At 35.0% G+C, this 17,147-nt stretch overlaps 1 protein-coding gene across 2 annotated transcripts in view; it reads left to right on the top strand.

Annotated features, from left to right (window-relative positions):
• Positions 1-8,175: 8,175 nt before the first annotated feature.
• gpc6a (glypican 6a) overlaps positions 8,176-17,147 on the top strand; it is a 249,648-nt gene continuing 240,676 nt past the window's right edge. Inside the window, exon 1 of one of the 2 annotated variants that reach the window (XM_051897701.1) lies at positions 8,176-8,748. In XM_051897701.1, the coding sequence (XP_051753661.1) occupies positions 8,592-8,748 (157 nt within the window). In that variant the 5' untranslated portion in view covers positions 8,176-8,591. The remainder of the gene's footprint in view (positions 8,749-17,147) is intronic. The other variant, XM_051897711.1, reaches the window with a different exon arrangement.

The raw sequence follows: 17,147 nt of genomic DNA, 5'->3' as shown, positions 1-17,147 counted from the left end.
ATAATGCAGATTTTATTGTTCCATTATCTGAAAGTTAATTTCCTTTTACAATCAAAGTTGAAAACAGCATTACGGAGGTTGATGTGGCAAAATTAAGATCCACGAATGTTCTCTCACAAGATTACAATAATTGCCCATATTTGTCTTTAGGATTCATAAATTATGGAAGGCTCATTAATAATACAAAGGCTTACTCTCAGCACTAATGCGAGCAAAGAAACCTTTCTCTTCCCTGTAGTGCTAAATTAACAACATTTTTTGTTCTCGCACGGCAGGCAGCCGCTGAGGCACGTAGATGACGGTTGGCGTAATGGGTAAAAGTATTGCAGATCATATTTAGAGAGACTTCTGTGCGATTGGCTGCTGTAATGGTCGCTCACATCACACGCTTGTGAAAAGTCACCCTAATGGCATATAATGGCATGAAATTCGGGCTCTTGAAGACTAGAGCAATTGTCATTTCTGCATCACAACAACACAAATTATGAAGTTCACTACTGGAAATGGGAGTCATAAAGAAAGGAAAATTCTGCTTCCGATTCCACTTTACAGTGACGTTTCCTTAATGATTCAGTGTGTGAGAATCAGTTTGTGGTGTATGTTTCAAAAGTTTGTGGTCAGTAAGATTCATGGTACAATGGGGCTAAAGGTACACCTTAAGAAAAAATGGGCTTTTCAGTACACCCATAATGTATGATTGCAGAAAAAAACATATATGTTTATAATGAACATTTATGGAGCAACAGATTTTGTGTGATAAAATAAATCATAAAAGTGTATTTTTTTGTTTAAAAATCTTATAAATGTATGAGGTGGCGAGAGGGGCCTTTCACCCCACACACGGGGTGAAAGACTCACCAGCGTGGGGCAAAAGGCAAAGTTAATACCTGTTCAAAACAATCCCTTTAGCAAAGTTTGTACTATTTTCTGTTTATTTTGATAAATAAAACAATTTATTTCTGTTCACTAAATATACTGTCATTATAATATGTTAATATAAAAATATATTTTAAAAATACAGAAAAAATATTTTAAAAAGTAAAGTTTCTGAAAGCATTGAAGGAGATCCCATAATAATTTAATATAGATTTACATTAGTAACAATAAATGATATTTTATCAAATATATTAATATGATATATTAATATATTTTAAATATGATGGTTTCGTTATAAATATGGTGATTATCTCTAAGGTTGACACCCATGTCATATCAACAAATGGAAGAGTCAGTCAGCTGTTTATTATCATGTCAATTATTCTGTCTTTAGCCCCAACAGCAGGTGCGACTTTTACCCTAAATACCATACTTTTACGTACTGTTGCTGTAATTACCTTGAACAAAACTGAAAATCATTAACAAGATCTTTGTCTCAAAATATATTCAATAATTTTCACGATTCTCATTTGCTAAAGCTGCTGTCCATAACTTATTTTGGTTAAAAATGACCCAAAATCAATTTTTGTGCAAGTACATAACCAGCCAGTGTTCAAAACTATCTCCTTACATTAGCCCAATTCACAACGGTAAGCTTGTAATAATGTTTTTTAATCTGAATGGTACTGGTGGATTCCTGTGGGAAATTCGAGCATGTAGCCGTTCGTCTTTGCGTCATTACGTCACGTCTGTTTACATGAAGAAGGAGTCCCAGCTAGTAGGCTATATCATGTGAGGATGCTACAGGCGGCGGATCATTTACAGCCTTTTCTTACAGCAGCTGCAATAATTAAACTTATCATTTTGATGGCAGATTGTATGGTATGACAAATTAATGTTAGTAGTTACACCACAGTATTACACCACATTGTGTGTGTATATTAGCTCCGTTTGTTGTTTTCTTGTAGTATGAGATAGAGCGTTTGGACCCGGAAGCGCTGCCGCGTGACATCAGACTTAACAACCGAATAAGCAGTGACTGTGCTAATGCCAGTGACGAGTAATATCTTACTTGTTAAATAAGTTATGTTAGCATGTGCTATGATAGCTGTTGATTTGAACTGAAATAGATAAGTTAATTGGTTCCAGGGCTACAACTCTGGTAGTTGGAGCGACTTAAATTTTTTGAGTAATCAATTAAAAAATTTGTGTTTATGCTACAAATTATAAAGTTCCTCTAACTCCGTGTAGCTTGGTGGTTGAACTCAAAGTTGTCATAACTCAAAAAAACTGATTTTTTTTTGCCAAATAAATATTAGATCAAATTAGCACAGAATCGACTTTGCACTGCTGCCCGTGATCGCGTCAAGGATCAGCCAAAATTCCACGTGCATTTTGAAAAGCGGATGTTTTGCAAAGTGCTACAGCAAGTTTTTGTGCCATCTAGTGGTTTAGAAGAAAATAAAATCAAAGGCGCCTTTTACCCCAGGGCGCCTTCAGCTCCGTTGTACCCTATTGTGCATGTGCTTGTATGTTGAATGCTAAACCATAAACTTAGTGAGAAATTACTAGCTTTCAGCAGTCCAAAAATAAAGCATATTTCACCTTTAAATTGAGCAAATCCCCTGTAGCATGACTTGGCTAATAAGAATAGATAGGAATTAGTGCTGAGTCTTGCTTACTTAGCGTTAACAAAGCCTTTAGCATAACTCACACACACACACACACATGCTGAAAAATCATCAGCACAATGAGCACTCCATGACTGAGGGCTGGTAGTTCATTGTGATTAACTAATAAATATCTGGAGAGCAAGATACGATAGTTAGTTCTTTATCTCCACAAACCATATTTGGTTTGCACAAAAGTGAGCCAAGAAAGATGTTTTTTTACGTCTTGAAAGAACAGAACAACAAGACTATTAGCAGGGTTGCAACCTCATGTAAACATTCCTGAGGCTAAAAGCAAATAAATGCACATCAAAGTGTGCTGCATGTTACCTCTGTGTCACTTTTTCTCTCTTTTATTTTATCTTTGTTCTCCAGACCATTGCAGAAGCATCATTAGTGCCGTTTCAGAGCCATTGCCTTTGGGATGAAGAATTTGTATGCATCAAGCACCTCTGCGAGTACAGCGGCCACCTCCTGTTGATCCGGTTATGTGATTTATTTCTTACAGGGCAAGGAGCACAAGATTCTCCACAAGGGTTGAATTCTCTTTTTTTTCTTTTTCTTTTATTTCTTTTTTTACACTTATTTCTTCAGTGGAGAACAAGTGGTGACAGAGCATCATGGAGGACATCCTTGACCATGTGGAGACCTGACGGTGTTTATTACTTTGACTGCTTAATCTAGGTTTAGGAGTAGAGGTAGTGTAGGTGGATAGAAAACATGGTTTGTACAGTATAAAAACCATTATGTCTATGGAATGTCCCCACAATTCACAAAAACAAATCTCTCTGTGTGTGTGTGTGTGTGTGTGTGTGTGTGTGTGTGTGTTTACAAACTTTGCACTAAATCTATGAAGTTCTCAGTATTTTGTGTGGGTGTGATGAGAAGCGTTCATAAAGTCCACGGGGGATGAAGAAGAGCCAGTGAAATGTAAACAGAAACACATTGAGTTCACCTTTAATTTAAGATGTTTGTTTAAAATGAGTCTCAAGTTTTAGCCAATTGGCCACAGGCTGCTTTAAGATGACGCAGTGAGGTTAAATGGACAGCACTGCAAATTTCAAAAGCATTTTCAGATCCTCAGAAGATTGTGCACCTAGAATGGAACAAGTCAAAAGAAGACCTGACAAAATATCAGACTATTGTGTCTGGTGGGATTTGCAGTCTTTCGAGTTTTTCCACTTAGATGAATGAAACATCAAAAGCAGCCATTCACAGCTGCCTTTTGCACAGAGTGGACTCATTTCAGCCTGGATCAAACATACATTTTCTGACTGCTCGTCTTGAGTGTGTGTGTTCAAACACGAACAAGTTCATTGAGTCTCATCGATCCAGCAGAAGACCAGCTCACGATGGCTGGAGCTTCCAGAATGTATGGCGGTCAGACTGAGTCCTTAACTGGAAGTCACCATGTAAAGTCAAGTCAAGTCACCTTTACTTATATAGCGCTTTTTACATTGTAGATTGTGTCAAAGCAGCTTTACATTGATAACTGGTACATTGTTTGGCTGCACAGCAGCTCTTAAAGAATAGTGTCAATGCAGGCAGATCAAAGCACTGTTGAATATCAAATGTCAAGTCAAATGTCAAGTCTTATTTACTATGGCCAATTACAACCAGAGAGCAAAGAAAATTTAAACTGTAATCAGTTTTTTTTTTTGATGAAACATTTTTAAAATATTAAAATATTGAGTAAATTTTTAATTAAAATCAATAAAACATACCTTATGAACTGAGTAAATGTTGGTAAAAAAATAAATAAAAAATAAGCAGATCTACCATACAAAAATAAATGCCTAAAAATCTAGCATTTTGTAAATTTACATCTATTGTTTCCACAAAAAATAGTATTTGACTAACAAAATATATTTCTAAAATATACTTAATATTTTTGATAAATTTCCATAAAAATATAAAAATTCTAGTACAAAAAGCTTATACAAAGTCAAAATATGCAAATCCAATCACAATTATATATGCAAATAAACGCAAGATAAAAGACCAATCACATTTCGAAATTCAAATATTATGCTGGCAATCAATATATATATATATATATATATATATATATATCTTTTATTCATATTAGTTTAACTTTTTTTTTAAGTTTGGTATGTGCTCTTGTCATTTTATTTATTTATTTTTTTTTAATTTCCAAGGCAACAATTCTATTTTCCGTTTAGTTGAACTTTTTCAATTAATATTCTATTTTTTTTTTTAGCTTTATTTCAATTAACAGATTTTCTTTAATAGTTTTAGTTTTATTTGAGTTAACAATAATAACCCTGCTAGGGTTTCACGTGTCAGAGCTGTGGTTCATTGGTTTGTGCATGCAGGTTTGAATCTGGCCAGTGTCATTTGACCCTGTCTGTCTTTAAAAAATAAGTCATTTGCACCACAAGTTAAGAAATTCAATACTGCCGCAGGATACGAGTCAACTGATTTTATTCTGAGTTTTCTGAGCCATCGCGGCTAGTCTCAGAGGAGACACATGTTGCTGAGACAACAGGCAGAACAGCGCACTACTTCCTGTTACACACACACACACACACACACACACACCCAGCCACCCACCCACCACCTGCAGTCACAGGAAAACCACTGACCTTCCATGTGGTGAAACACTAAAGTAATCCATCTTCAGGATGCTGAGTGCGGATCCCAGCTGATGGGCTTCAGAGTCAGAAAATGGTGCATTATCACAAGGACAGTGCTTTGATATTTGTGTTTGCATCACTCTTGAACATCTATTTCGTATGTCATTGCAGATTAGAGTATGGATAAGCACAGTGTGTTGGAAACCATGTACTTCCATTACAGTAGAGCATACATTATGGATCAGATAGTATGATTCTGTTCCTCAACATTGCATCAATACCTTAGATACTTTTTTAAAATGTATTTACATGTGCATTTCTTTAATTCCCTATAGGAACAGGTTTTCAGTAGCAAAGCTGCACAGACCACTCAAAAAATGATTTTACGATACTGTTCAGTTTATTTTAAAAATTAATTTCTTTCTCATTCAAACAATTGCATTGTATTAAACTGACTTGAAACAGTTGTGCTTTGGCTCAAGTCAATATTTTTATTTTAAAAGAACATGTTTCAATTAAGTAGGCCAAAAATAACATTTGATGTTTGTTCAGTTTACTTTAATAAATTAAGTTAATCCAACACAATTCTAAAGTGTTACAACCAATTTACTTTAAGGGTTCCACACCCGTAAGACCTTCATTCATCTTCAACCTTAATGTTATGAAGCGACGAAAATACTTTTTTTTTTTGTGTGCGCCAAAAAAACAAAATAACTTTATTCAACAATATCTAGTGATGGGCGATTTTAAAACACTAATAATGATTTCAAAACACATGTATCAAACTGCCAAAGTCACGTGAACCATTGAAATTTTGAAACATTTCAAAACACTTATGATGTAACGAACCCTCATTTACTGAAATCATGTGACTTTGGCAGTTTGATTCGCAACAGTTTGATTCGTTTGATTCGAAACAAAAGATTCGTAAAGCTTCATGAAGCAGTGTTTTGAAATCGCCCATCACAGATATTGTTGGATAAAGACGTTATTTTGTTTTTTTTGGCACACAAAAAGTATTCTCATCGCTTCATAACATTAAGGTTTAACCACTGTAGGCACATGAACTGTTAGCTTTCTGGACATATGAAAGTGTTAATTGTCTTGCTGGCAATGCAGGCCTCACTGAGCCATCGGATTTCATCAATCACAATATCTTAATTTGTGTTCCGAAGATGAACGAAGGTCTTACGGGTGTGGAACGACATGAGGGTGAGTAAATAATGACAGAATTTTCGTTTTTTGGGTTAACTAACCCTTTAATCCATTTGAGTTGAGAGTACATAAATGATTTTAGTTGTGTTAAAATAGCATTATAGAAACTAGGAACAGGATTAGCTTTCCTTCTTGACTCAAAATTGGATTAAAAAACACCACATCCTTATTTAATGTGTTAATTATTTTGAAATGATAACAGTTTTCTGAACTAAACTCGATGCACATGTAAGGATACTGTAGTATTTATCAATGTGCATATAGTTGGCTGTGTGATATTTGCCTAATAATAATGACAGCACAGATATATGTGGCGCATATGGAAACCTCATATGTTGGAATACTTCAATTCCATTTTTTTTAAAAAGCAGATGCATTCAACATTTATTGAGAAAAAAAAAAAAAAATTGCATGGTATTTTCAGGGACTGACATCTGTATAAAACACCCTCACACAGGCATTGAAGAAATATGAAAAAGTCAATCAAAGATAAATAAACTGGAAAAGGTGAACTTCATGATGCCCCTAGCAGTTTAACGATTCATAACCTGGGAAAGTCAAACCCTGATTTTAAATGATACTGCTGGTTATTACACTAGACTGTGTAGTGACTCACCGGTGAGAGTTTCCCTCAGGCTGGAATGACTCGTACAACCACAGGCTCACCGGCACACAGATACTGAGAAATACAGCTTTGATATTGAGGTTATGCATGTATGGAGGAAAATGTCTATGTCTAGTTTTCTATTGGGGAAGAAAGAGAGAGATCTTGAGAGAGAAAATTAACATTAAGGCAGATAATATTTTGACCAAATAATACAGTATCATATTTACTATTGCACGACCTTCAGTAAATAAATAAATAATAATAATAATAAAAGTATTAAGTAAAAGCTGAAGTTAAGAATCTTGCATAATTACAGGAAAGATCATTGATGTTTTTGTTGATAACATTATTGTTCATGTAAATTATGTTACAACCATTAAAATTTATGTTTTAAGTGATTTTTTTTTAGCTTTTTATTTTTTTCTCAAATTTTAATCTAGACTTTATTTTATAACTCTTAATTTATTTGTTTTCACTGTTTTTTTCATGTTATTTTAGTGATTTTGCACTGCTTGTTTAACCATGCACACAATCACTTATAGTCATGTCAATCTAGCACACATTTTCTCGTACAAAGTCCTTTGAATTGCATAAGAAAAGGGCAAAACGTGATGAATAGATTAGATAATGACAGCTTGAGCTTTGAGATTCCAGATCCAGGAGCTCCTGAGGCAAAACTCTATGCGCCGTAAAGAATCCAGTCCGTGTTTTCCCTATTCTAATACTGGCCACTTGGCTGTGCGGTTTCTTTTTCTTTCTTTCTTTCTTTCTTTCTTTCTTTCTTTCTTTCTTTCTTTCTTTCTTTCTTTTCTTTCTTTCTTTCTTTTAATCAGGTGCGAACTAGAGGGGCTATATATATATATATATATATATATATATATATATATATATATTATAACGATATTAATTCAAACATGATCAAATAAGTGCAAAAACTTACAACATAAAAAACAGTTAATGTATTTATAAAGAGGCTTTATTTCATTCAGTCTTGTTGTCATGCATGTTTATATTTTTACATATGTTTCTATAAAAAGACAAAAATCGCATTAACATTAAAATTGATTATGTATTGTTGTTTATTTTATAATGTTTATTTCATAATATTATTATCATTTTACAATATTATTTTTATAAATATATTTCCCCCTAAATTGAATCCGCACTGTTTATATTTTTTTTATTGAAAGTAGTTCGAGTTTTTGCTTCAGCATCTCCTGAGGCAAAACGCCATGCGCCTCCAAGAATCCAGTCCGTGTTTTTCCATATTGTCATACTCGCCACTGGATTGTGCGGTTTGTCTGTGTGTCTCTCTGTGTGTGTGTGAGAGAGAGGGAGGATTGCTACTTTCTCTCCTCTGATAGAAACACAGAGCAGAAGTTGAGAGCGCGCCGCTCCGGATCCATTCTGGACGTTTCGCCGTTCTAATCGCACACGCGTTCGTTCCGAGAGGATCCGTTGGAGAATTCTGCTATGAGCCGGATGCGACAGAGCGCGTGATTGATCATTGATGAGCGATTGTATGATCGAAACATTTGTCCACCTGCAGCTGGAGACGCCGGTGCGCTGAGCGCGTCTTGGGGGTTTTGCGCTTTTACGCATCGGCTGGATTTGCTCGCAGGAGGGATGTTGAAGACACCTGTCGTGGTTTTCACTTCTTTATCGCTTCTATTGTCGCTGTCATGTGCTGGAGATGTAAAATCGCGCAGCTGCAGCGATGTGCGCCAGGCGTTCACGACCAAAGGCTTCAGTCTCCATAATGTGCCACTCCAGGAGATATCAGGTGAGGACAAGGTGCCAACATCGTGCCACATCACAAACTCTGGGTAAAAGAGGATTTCTGTTTACATGTCAGTTAGAAAACCTACACTCGGGTGGAGAACAGCTCGTGCTCATGCAGAAGATTTGCCTATTGATCACTAATGGTGTTGATCAGTGATGATTTGTAAATGATTTACATGTGAACTCACGCATGGAATAGCCTATAACGAATCAGAAAAGCTCAATAATTCAGAATGCATATGGTGATTTGATCTTTGAAAACTTTTACTACCACAGCAGTCTTCAGTATTTGTGGATATATAGACAGCTGTTACATTAACAGAAAGGCACGAAAAGTTGTTACTGAGCTGATAAATCTGTGTGTTTAACTGTTAAACTCATGTATCTTTGAGCATCCAAGCTGTACTTAAGAAGTTGAAGAAGTCTCAAAATTATAGCACATATCAACTTAAAAAAGATTTCGATCATTGTAATATTTGATGTGGTGTTATGAGTTGAAGACGGTTTCCATGTTGTGAGTTATTAATACTTGTATTTTGCAAAAAAAATTAACAGTTTTGAGACCAAAACTACAATTGCACAATATTATTAATACTGAAGTTTATTTGTATGGTTTGGATTGTTAAACTTTTGTGCCTTTGAGTAAAACTTTAGACATTGACCAAATTCAACTGCAGAAATCAGTAAAAGTATAAATAAGTAAAAGCAAGATTTTCTTCTGAAATTGACTGAGAACAAAACTGAAAACCACAGACACAGAAATATATAGTCATAGTATAACAGTGCACCTTTTCCTTTCCACCTTCAGCTCAATTTTAATGATGTAGTTGAATCTTGGTAACTACGAAAACATTTTTTTTTGCATCATCACAAAGTAAATCTCTAATCTACCTGTCCATTGTTTGTTTGTCATGCTCAGTAAACTCTTCAGTTAGTTTTCCCCACATTGCAAGAGTTGTAAAGCACTGCCTCCAATTAAAACTCACTCATGCAATATAAACAGCCCCAGTAGGTGGCCCTACTCACTCAGGAGGATGAGCCCCTGTTTAGCATTGGATTTATGAAGTCCTTAAGGCCATAGTGTAGCTTTAATTCATACTCCATGCTGCGACATAGATAGGGTTTTTCCCCCTTTGTTATCTGTTGTGAAGTAATCACATTTGAGAGCTTCACCCAGTAAAAGCAGATTACCGTGGCAGGGACATAATGCAGAAGAAGAGAGGACGTTTTAAAGGATAAGATAATACAGTCATAATGTATTTGATCCAACAATACAGATGCATTTGCCTTAAAATGACATTTGTTGCTCATTCTGGTGGCAGACGTAGCCTGTTGTAACATGGTTGTGATGTTTCATTTTTGTGAGATTTTCTGGTCCTTTACTGATAAATTAAAGGATTAGTTCACTTCAGAATTAAAATTTCCTGATAATTTACTTACCCCCATGTCATCCAAGATGTATGTCTTTCCTTCCTCAGTCGAAAAGAAATTAAGGTTTTTGAGGAAAACATTCCAGGATTTTTCATCATATAGTGGACTTTACTGGGGCTCAATGGGTTGAAGGTCCAAATTGCAGTTTCAGTGCAGCTTCAAAGAGTTCTACACAAGGAATAAGCTTCTTGTCTAGCAAAACACCACTCATGACGTAATCACATTGGAAAGGTCACATTGGAAAGGCGGAAGTACCGATCCAGTGTCTACAAAGCGAATGTGCAAAGACTAAGTCAACCACCCTTTACAAAAAAAAAGTTAAAACGATGATGTCGGACGGGTTTTTCGCCCTATTGCGGTTCTTCGCCTACGTCACACGTGACCTTTCCAACGTGATTACATGATTACGTAATGCGTGGCGCATCGCAGAGCTAGTGCAAGATGAGCATTTGTGGTTAAAAAGTATATACATTTTTGCTAGACAAGACCCTTGTTCGTCGTCTGGGTTTGTGTAGAGCCCTTTAAAGCTGCATTTAAACTGCAATTTGGACCTTCAACCCATTGAACCTTGTTGAAGTCCACTATAAGGAGAATAATCCTGGAATGTTTTCATCAAAAACCTTCATTTCTTTTCGACTGAAGAAAGAAAGACATAAACATCTTAGATGACATGGGGGTGAGTAAATTATCAAGAAATTTTAATTCTGAAGTGAACTAATCCTTTAAAATGACATTGTCGCTCGTTCTGATAGCAAACGTAGCCTGATGTAACATGGTTATGATTATGATGTTTCATCTTTTGTGAGATTTTTCTGGTCCTTTACTGATAAATTAAACATGCACATTGATTTGGGCAAAAGTTTGATGGCGAATAAAGCAGGAATACTTGAATACTGGGGACAAAATGAACCTGCATGTATGTGTGTACATGAAGTGTTTTTATACATTTCTAAAATAAGATTATTTTCTCGTGTCCCTGTTGTCTCAACTGTGAGCATGTTGTCTTCTGCTCGTTCTCCAAGGGCTCGATCCCCATGAGCATCTGTGGTTTCATTGCAGCAGCATATATGTCTCTTGTTGATGTTGGTGCACATCTATATGTATTGTATGCTGTTGCATCACTGATCCATAATATAACAGCATACAGGAGCTTATGCAGGAATATTCATGCAATGCAAGTCCGAATCAGTTTTGTGTAGACAAAAGCAATGGTCTTTAATTCAGTAGTTTTTTTTTTCTTGTGTAAATATTCTGAAGTTGTAGTGTTTTAAAGGGATAGTTCACCCAAAAATGAAAATTTTGTCATTATTTACTCACCCTCAAGTTGTTCCAAACCTGTATGATTTTCTTACTTCTGTTGAACACAAAAAGAAGATATTTTAAAGAATGTTGGTAACCAGACAATTGATGGCACCCACTGACTTCCATAGTATTTTTGATTAACAACATTCTTTAAAATATCTTCTTTTGTGTTCAGCAGAAGAGAGAAACTCATACAGGTTTGGAACAACATGAGGGTGAGTAAGTAATGACAACATTTTTATTTTTGGGTGAACTATCCCTTTAAGATACTTGCTTTGGCAGTAACTGTTGAATATGTGTGTGTTGGAAGCTAGATACAGCAGGACCAAAAAAGCATTTTGACACTTAAGTCATACTTCAAAATGTTTGAATGCAATTGCATTAGAGACCAAATACCAAAGCAATTGACCTTTATTTGAATGAAAGATAGCGCACTTTTCTTGCTAAACATTTCACAGTTTGTTTGGTTTGAAATAAGAAAACAGTGCTGTACATGAAGACGGTCAGTACTGTTTGTGGTAACTTGAGGACAATGACTTGATATATCCACTAAAATCACCGAACGAAGCACCAGCTAATTTATAGACACTGAGGAAAAATGACCCGTAATTGGAGAAAACACCCTGCTTAAACCAGCCTACGTTGGTTTGTTGGTCTCCGCTGGCCGGTAAGATGGTAAAGCTGGAGTGATTTAGAAGGATTTTTGGCACTTGTCAGGCTATTACTATGTGGCAGATCAACTAAACCAGCTAAACAGCTTAGCTAGGCTGGAAGAGTTATGTAACTTGTCTTCAACTTGAAAAGATTAGTTATTGCTGAGAAAAGCTGTAGCATCATTTGTCTGCAGATGACATTTGCTGTAATTGTTTTACCATCAAGTGCAATGACATTTACACAGTTTTTAAGCGTGGTGTAAGTGACCAAATGAACGTACGTTTGTGAAGAGTTAGTTTTATTTGGCAACAATTCCTCTAGCATCTCTCCACTTTATCCAGTGCTTTTCTCTGTCATTAATACTAATTATGAATACATTTACATTGACATAATCAGTTTTTACAATTCAGAAATGAGCAGAAATGAGCTTATATATATATATAAATCACTCAAACATGAGCATCATCTCCCAGCTAATAGGGGACATTCTCCTAACTTTAGCAAACGTTCGGGGTTTTTTTTTTTGTTTGTTTGTTTGTTTTTAAAAAAGGTTTTTAATACATTTAAAAAAACTGGACGTTTTGAACGTTCAGAGAACAATCAGAAATAACGTTTTCATAACTTAAGCTTCTGAAAAACATTCTTAGACAAACTTTTTTTTTTTTTTTTTTAGCTGGGCCTCCTGAGCTCAAAATATAAAGATTTATAAAACACAAGCCAACAGCTTTTTTGTACTTGATATTCATTTACACAGTTTAGGGATAAGTCGTAGATTTCAGAACAAGCTTAATTTGAAGCAGACACATGTGGGGGTATTTTATCAAACTCTGAGACACATAAAGCAAACAAAACAGACATTTAAACAAAATAAGTTAAATCACTCCCTGCTCTACCCTACTATAGTATATCAATGTCACATCACAGTCATGGGTGTGTGAGCACATTCCACATAACACGGATCATACAATTCCCAAATCATGAGATTAGATTCCTAACTCTGGCCAGAATCAACGAGACAAACCCAATGAAACTCTAGTCAAAGCACAAACATTTAAACTAGATGTAGTGGGAAATACTTTTGGGTTTTCATGTTCTATGGTGACTTTCCATTGACATAATGATTTTTAGTATATTTTTTCAGTATATTCTATCCCCTACCCCTAAACCTACCCATCACAGAAAACTTTTTGCAATTTTTACATTTTCAAAAAAAAAAAACATCTCTCATAAGCTGTTTTCCTCACGGGGACAAAAAAAGTCCCCACAAGGACAAGGATGTCGGTTATTGCCATCTTTTTGTCCCCATAACGAAGGGTTTACCAGGACCACACACACACACACACACTAGTAAAGCAAAGCTTTTGTCCTCAGATAAATCATTCGGCTGATTAATCACACGTGTCTGATTGTTGCTCCTCTCATGAGCTCATTTGAGTTCTCAATGGGCTGTTGTTTGTATGGTGAGCATTCAACGGGTAAATCGCTGCCTGACAACACCAAGGTCATCTGGGAAGCGTTACATAGCATTACACAAGCTTCATCATAAATAGATATTTCATATGAAAAGGATTTTAATTTGCCATATTGTATTGTCTGTGTTTGCTTCTTTATTTGTATTTATCTTCAGTTTTATAGTCTTACTTTCCTCAAACATTCTGGTTAGAGTTAGAGCTACACTTCTGCAGTGATTCAGTCAGAACCGCTGAATACTTTATATGAAAAACTTTTTTCATATAAACTTTTTCATGTCATTTTAACCTTAGGGACTGAAATCATTTGAAAAGTTCTAAATTAAGTTTGTTTCCATTCGATGGAATGTTCAGAATTCAGTGTCAGTGACGATGTTGGGTAATTGGTCTTCTTCCATGTATTTATTTGCATACTGATTTGTGATTGGTCATTTTTCTTGCATTTATTTGCATACTATATTATGATTAGTTTTACCTTTCTTACATCTCTATCCATCTATAGACCGTATGTGCCAGAGAAACAAGCGTGCAGCCATCTTTAGAATTTTGTGTTTGAACTTCTGTTTTGTTGTAGCTCTGTATTTTCTATGACATCGCTGTCGAAGAGTAATAAGCTGGTGAAGTGAACTTACATATTGTAGAGTTAACTGAAGTTATCATGAGCATTGTAAAATTTGAAGCGGATGTCAAATATAAGTAGACCGGGAAGATTTTAAAACGAGCGGTTCATTCATAAATTCGCAAGATCTTACCTTCATGCTGTGGAAATACAAACCTGAAGATATATTTTATATTTATATATTACTATATATTTTACTATCTTGAATTGTTTTGTACACTTTCTATACTTACTTTAAGAACTTTGCAGCTGGATTTAACTACTATCAAGTATTTTTGCAGTTAGAACTCATCATTTTTGTCAAGATCACAGTTTAATTAGGGCCGGTAGGGGTTTTGTTTGACTGTTTACGACGTGATAGATTTATTTAGTGTCCAGGACTGCAGTACATTATTTGTTACTTAAAAGTAATGTGTCCCAAACGAGGCAAAAGGAGAGAGAACTTATTAACTGCACTGTAATCTCTAACGCTCAAAATAATTTATTCATTTGAGTAGAGCAAACGTAAATTAAACAAAATAACATTTATGAGTACTGAGAACTTTCTTTTTCTTCTGAGTTCACAAATCTGATACATTTTAAGTAATCTGAATTGTTTTGAGTTTAATGAACTTGTTTCTTTTCATTTAGGCAAACTTAAATTTAACTGAAACTGGTCTGGGATTTCTATTTCACAGCATGCTTTGCCATGGCACTCAAAATGGAGTATAAATGCTGAAATTAAGTGTTTTATAACATTTTTTTTTGTCCAAGATTAATATTAAGTAGGAGATTTAGTAGTTTTTAATGTTTAGCTATGTTAATTCAGAAGAATTTCTGTTATGTTGGGGTTTTTTTGTGTGGTTACCATCATGGTGACAAGTGGAGCATGAGCTTAGTTTGAGAACAAGTATATGTTTAATGTTCTAGTCTTGCTCATTCAGCACCTGCTTTGCTAATCAAAACATTGTGTTACCAATTAGCACCTTAGCATTTACTGAATAAGCTAGTTTTGATTCCGATACTAACTATATTTAAATTGGGATTATGTGATCATTTTTAAATTAAATTATGATTTAGTTTACTCAAATACTTCAAGTTAAGAGCATTTAACATGTATAGTAGCCTACAAAATAAAAGCTAGTTTTGAATGATGCAAGAAGACTTCTCATTTATTTGGAATGAATTATCTGGCTTGTGTTCAAGTTCAAAATAAAAAAAAGATGAAGCATCCTTAATTTTTAAAGTATTTAATTCACTGGATTTTCTAAAAACCATTTTCACATGGTTATATAGTAGTGTATATAACCCATGTTGTCATTATATTTCTAAAAAAAAAAATCAACTGTGCTGTGATATAAACAGTTAGTGTTATATAGAATTACTCATGGTGTGAGATGAGATTTTGTCCGTACCGCCCACCTCTACCACTGCTGCTACTTTATTAAAGCGCAGGACAGTTTGACAGATACTAAATGGACTTATTTTGCTGGAGGAAGGTTCCTCTGACATATCATAGCGTTTCAGCAGGCGCTTCTCGCATGTTCAGCAAGATCTTGGACACGGCTCCGTGTTTAATATCACATCCACCTGTGTCTAGGGCAGCACTGTTGATCCCATCTGTCTGTTCCTGTCTCTCTGCTTCACTCTTCACTTCTTTCTCTCTTTGTGTCCCTGTCTGTCGTCTAATCACTCTGCTTAATGAAAATCTTGGCCTCTAAATGTCAGGAGCTGGTGCAAAAGGCTTTGATCAGTGTCGTGTGTGCACTCGGCCTGTTTGTCCAGCGCCGGCGGATTGAACGACATCCATTTGCATTCATTACGGAACACAGACCCTGCTCAAACAGAGCGCGTTTCACCAACATCGTGCCAGTTAGGAGGTGAACAGAGGTACAAAGAGAGAACATGAAGGAAAAAAAAATGCTAATTTATGTGAGAAGAATGAATTATGCTGCCGCTGTCATCAGTACCAGGTGAGGAAGCAAAGCGTTGCTTGAATACATCAGAGGAACATTTATATGATTGTATATTCAAAATAATAACATTAAACCATGATAAAGATACAATATCAACACACACACACACACACATATATATATATATATATATATATATATGTGTGTGTTGATGTTGTATCTTCTTGTGTGTATATATATACAGATCTTGTGTGTGTATATATATATATATACACACACATATATACACACAAAATAACACTTTAACTCAAATTAAAATGAAAAATAAAAACAGATTCAAAAAAATATTAATAGTATATCAATGATACTAAAATAGCAGTAACACTTTACAATAAGGTTTAATTTGTCAAGATTAGCTAACTACATTAGTTAACATGAACTAACAAAGAACAATAATTCTACTGCATTTATTAATCTTAAATTAATATTAATCTCCACATTTGCTATATTTTTAAGATTAAAAGTTGTGTCTGTTAACATTAGTGCACTGCGAACTAACATGAATATGAACATTTTATTAACTTATATTAACAAAGGTTAATAAATAAAAATAATAATAAAAAAAACATATTACACATTGTTAGTTTATGATAGTTAATGCATTAAGTAATGTTAACAAATGAAACCTGAAGTTAAAAATGAAGTGTTACAACACTGCCCAGGACATGTGAAATATCTCTTTTTTTCTCTCTCTCTCTCTAAGAAAGAAAATCTTCCATGTTTGGCAATGACCAGAGTGTGAGTATGTGATGAACTGTCCCTTTAAGGCCTCCATAGTTCATTATAGAAACACATTCCAGTCCAAACAGTATATGTTTTCATTTGATTTCATTTGATTTTTTCCCTTTCATCAGTGGCAATGGAGAAATCTAATGTTAGCTCAGGGCCTGTATATAATATGGCAGAAAACTCTAGTCTGGCAGTTGCTTGATGTAAGGACTTCTGGGAAATCCTCCTACAGCGCCTCCAG

The sequence above is a fragment of the Ctenopharyngodon idella genome, chromosome 1 (genome assembly GCF_019924925.1).
Source record: "Ctenopharyngodon idella isolate HZGC_01 chromosome 1, HZGC01, whole genome shotgun sequence".
NCBI classification, from domain to species: Eukaryota; Metazoa; Chordata; class Actinopteri; order Cypriniformes; family Xenocyprididae; genus Ctenopharyngodon; species Ctenopharyngodon idella.
This window is presented reverse-complemented; position numbering and strand designations above follow the sequence as displayed.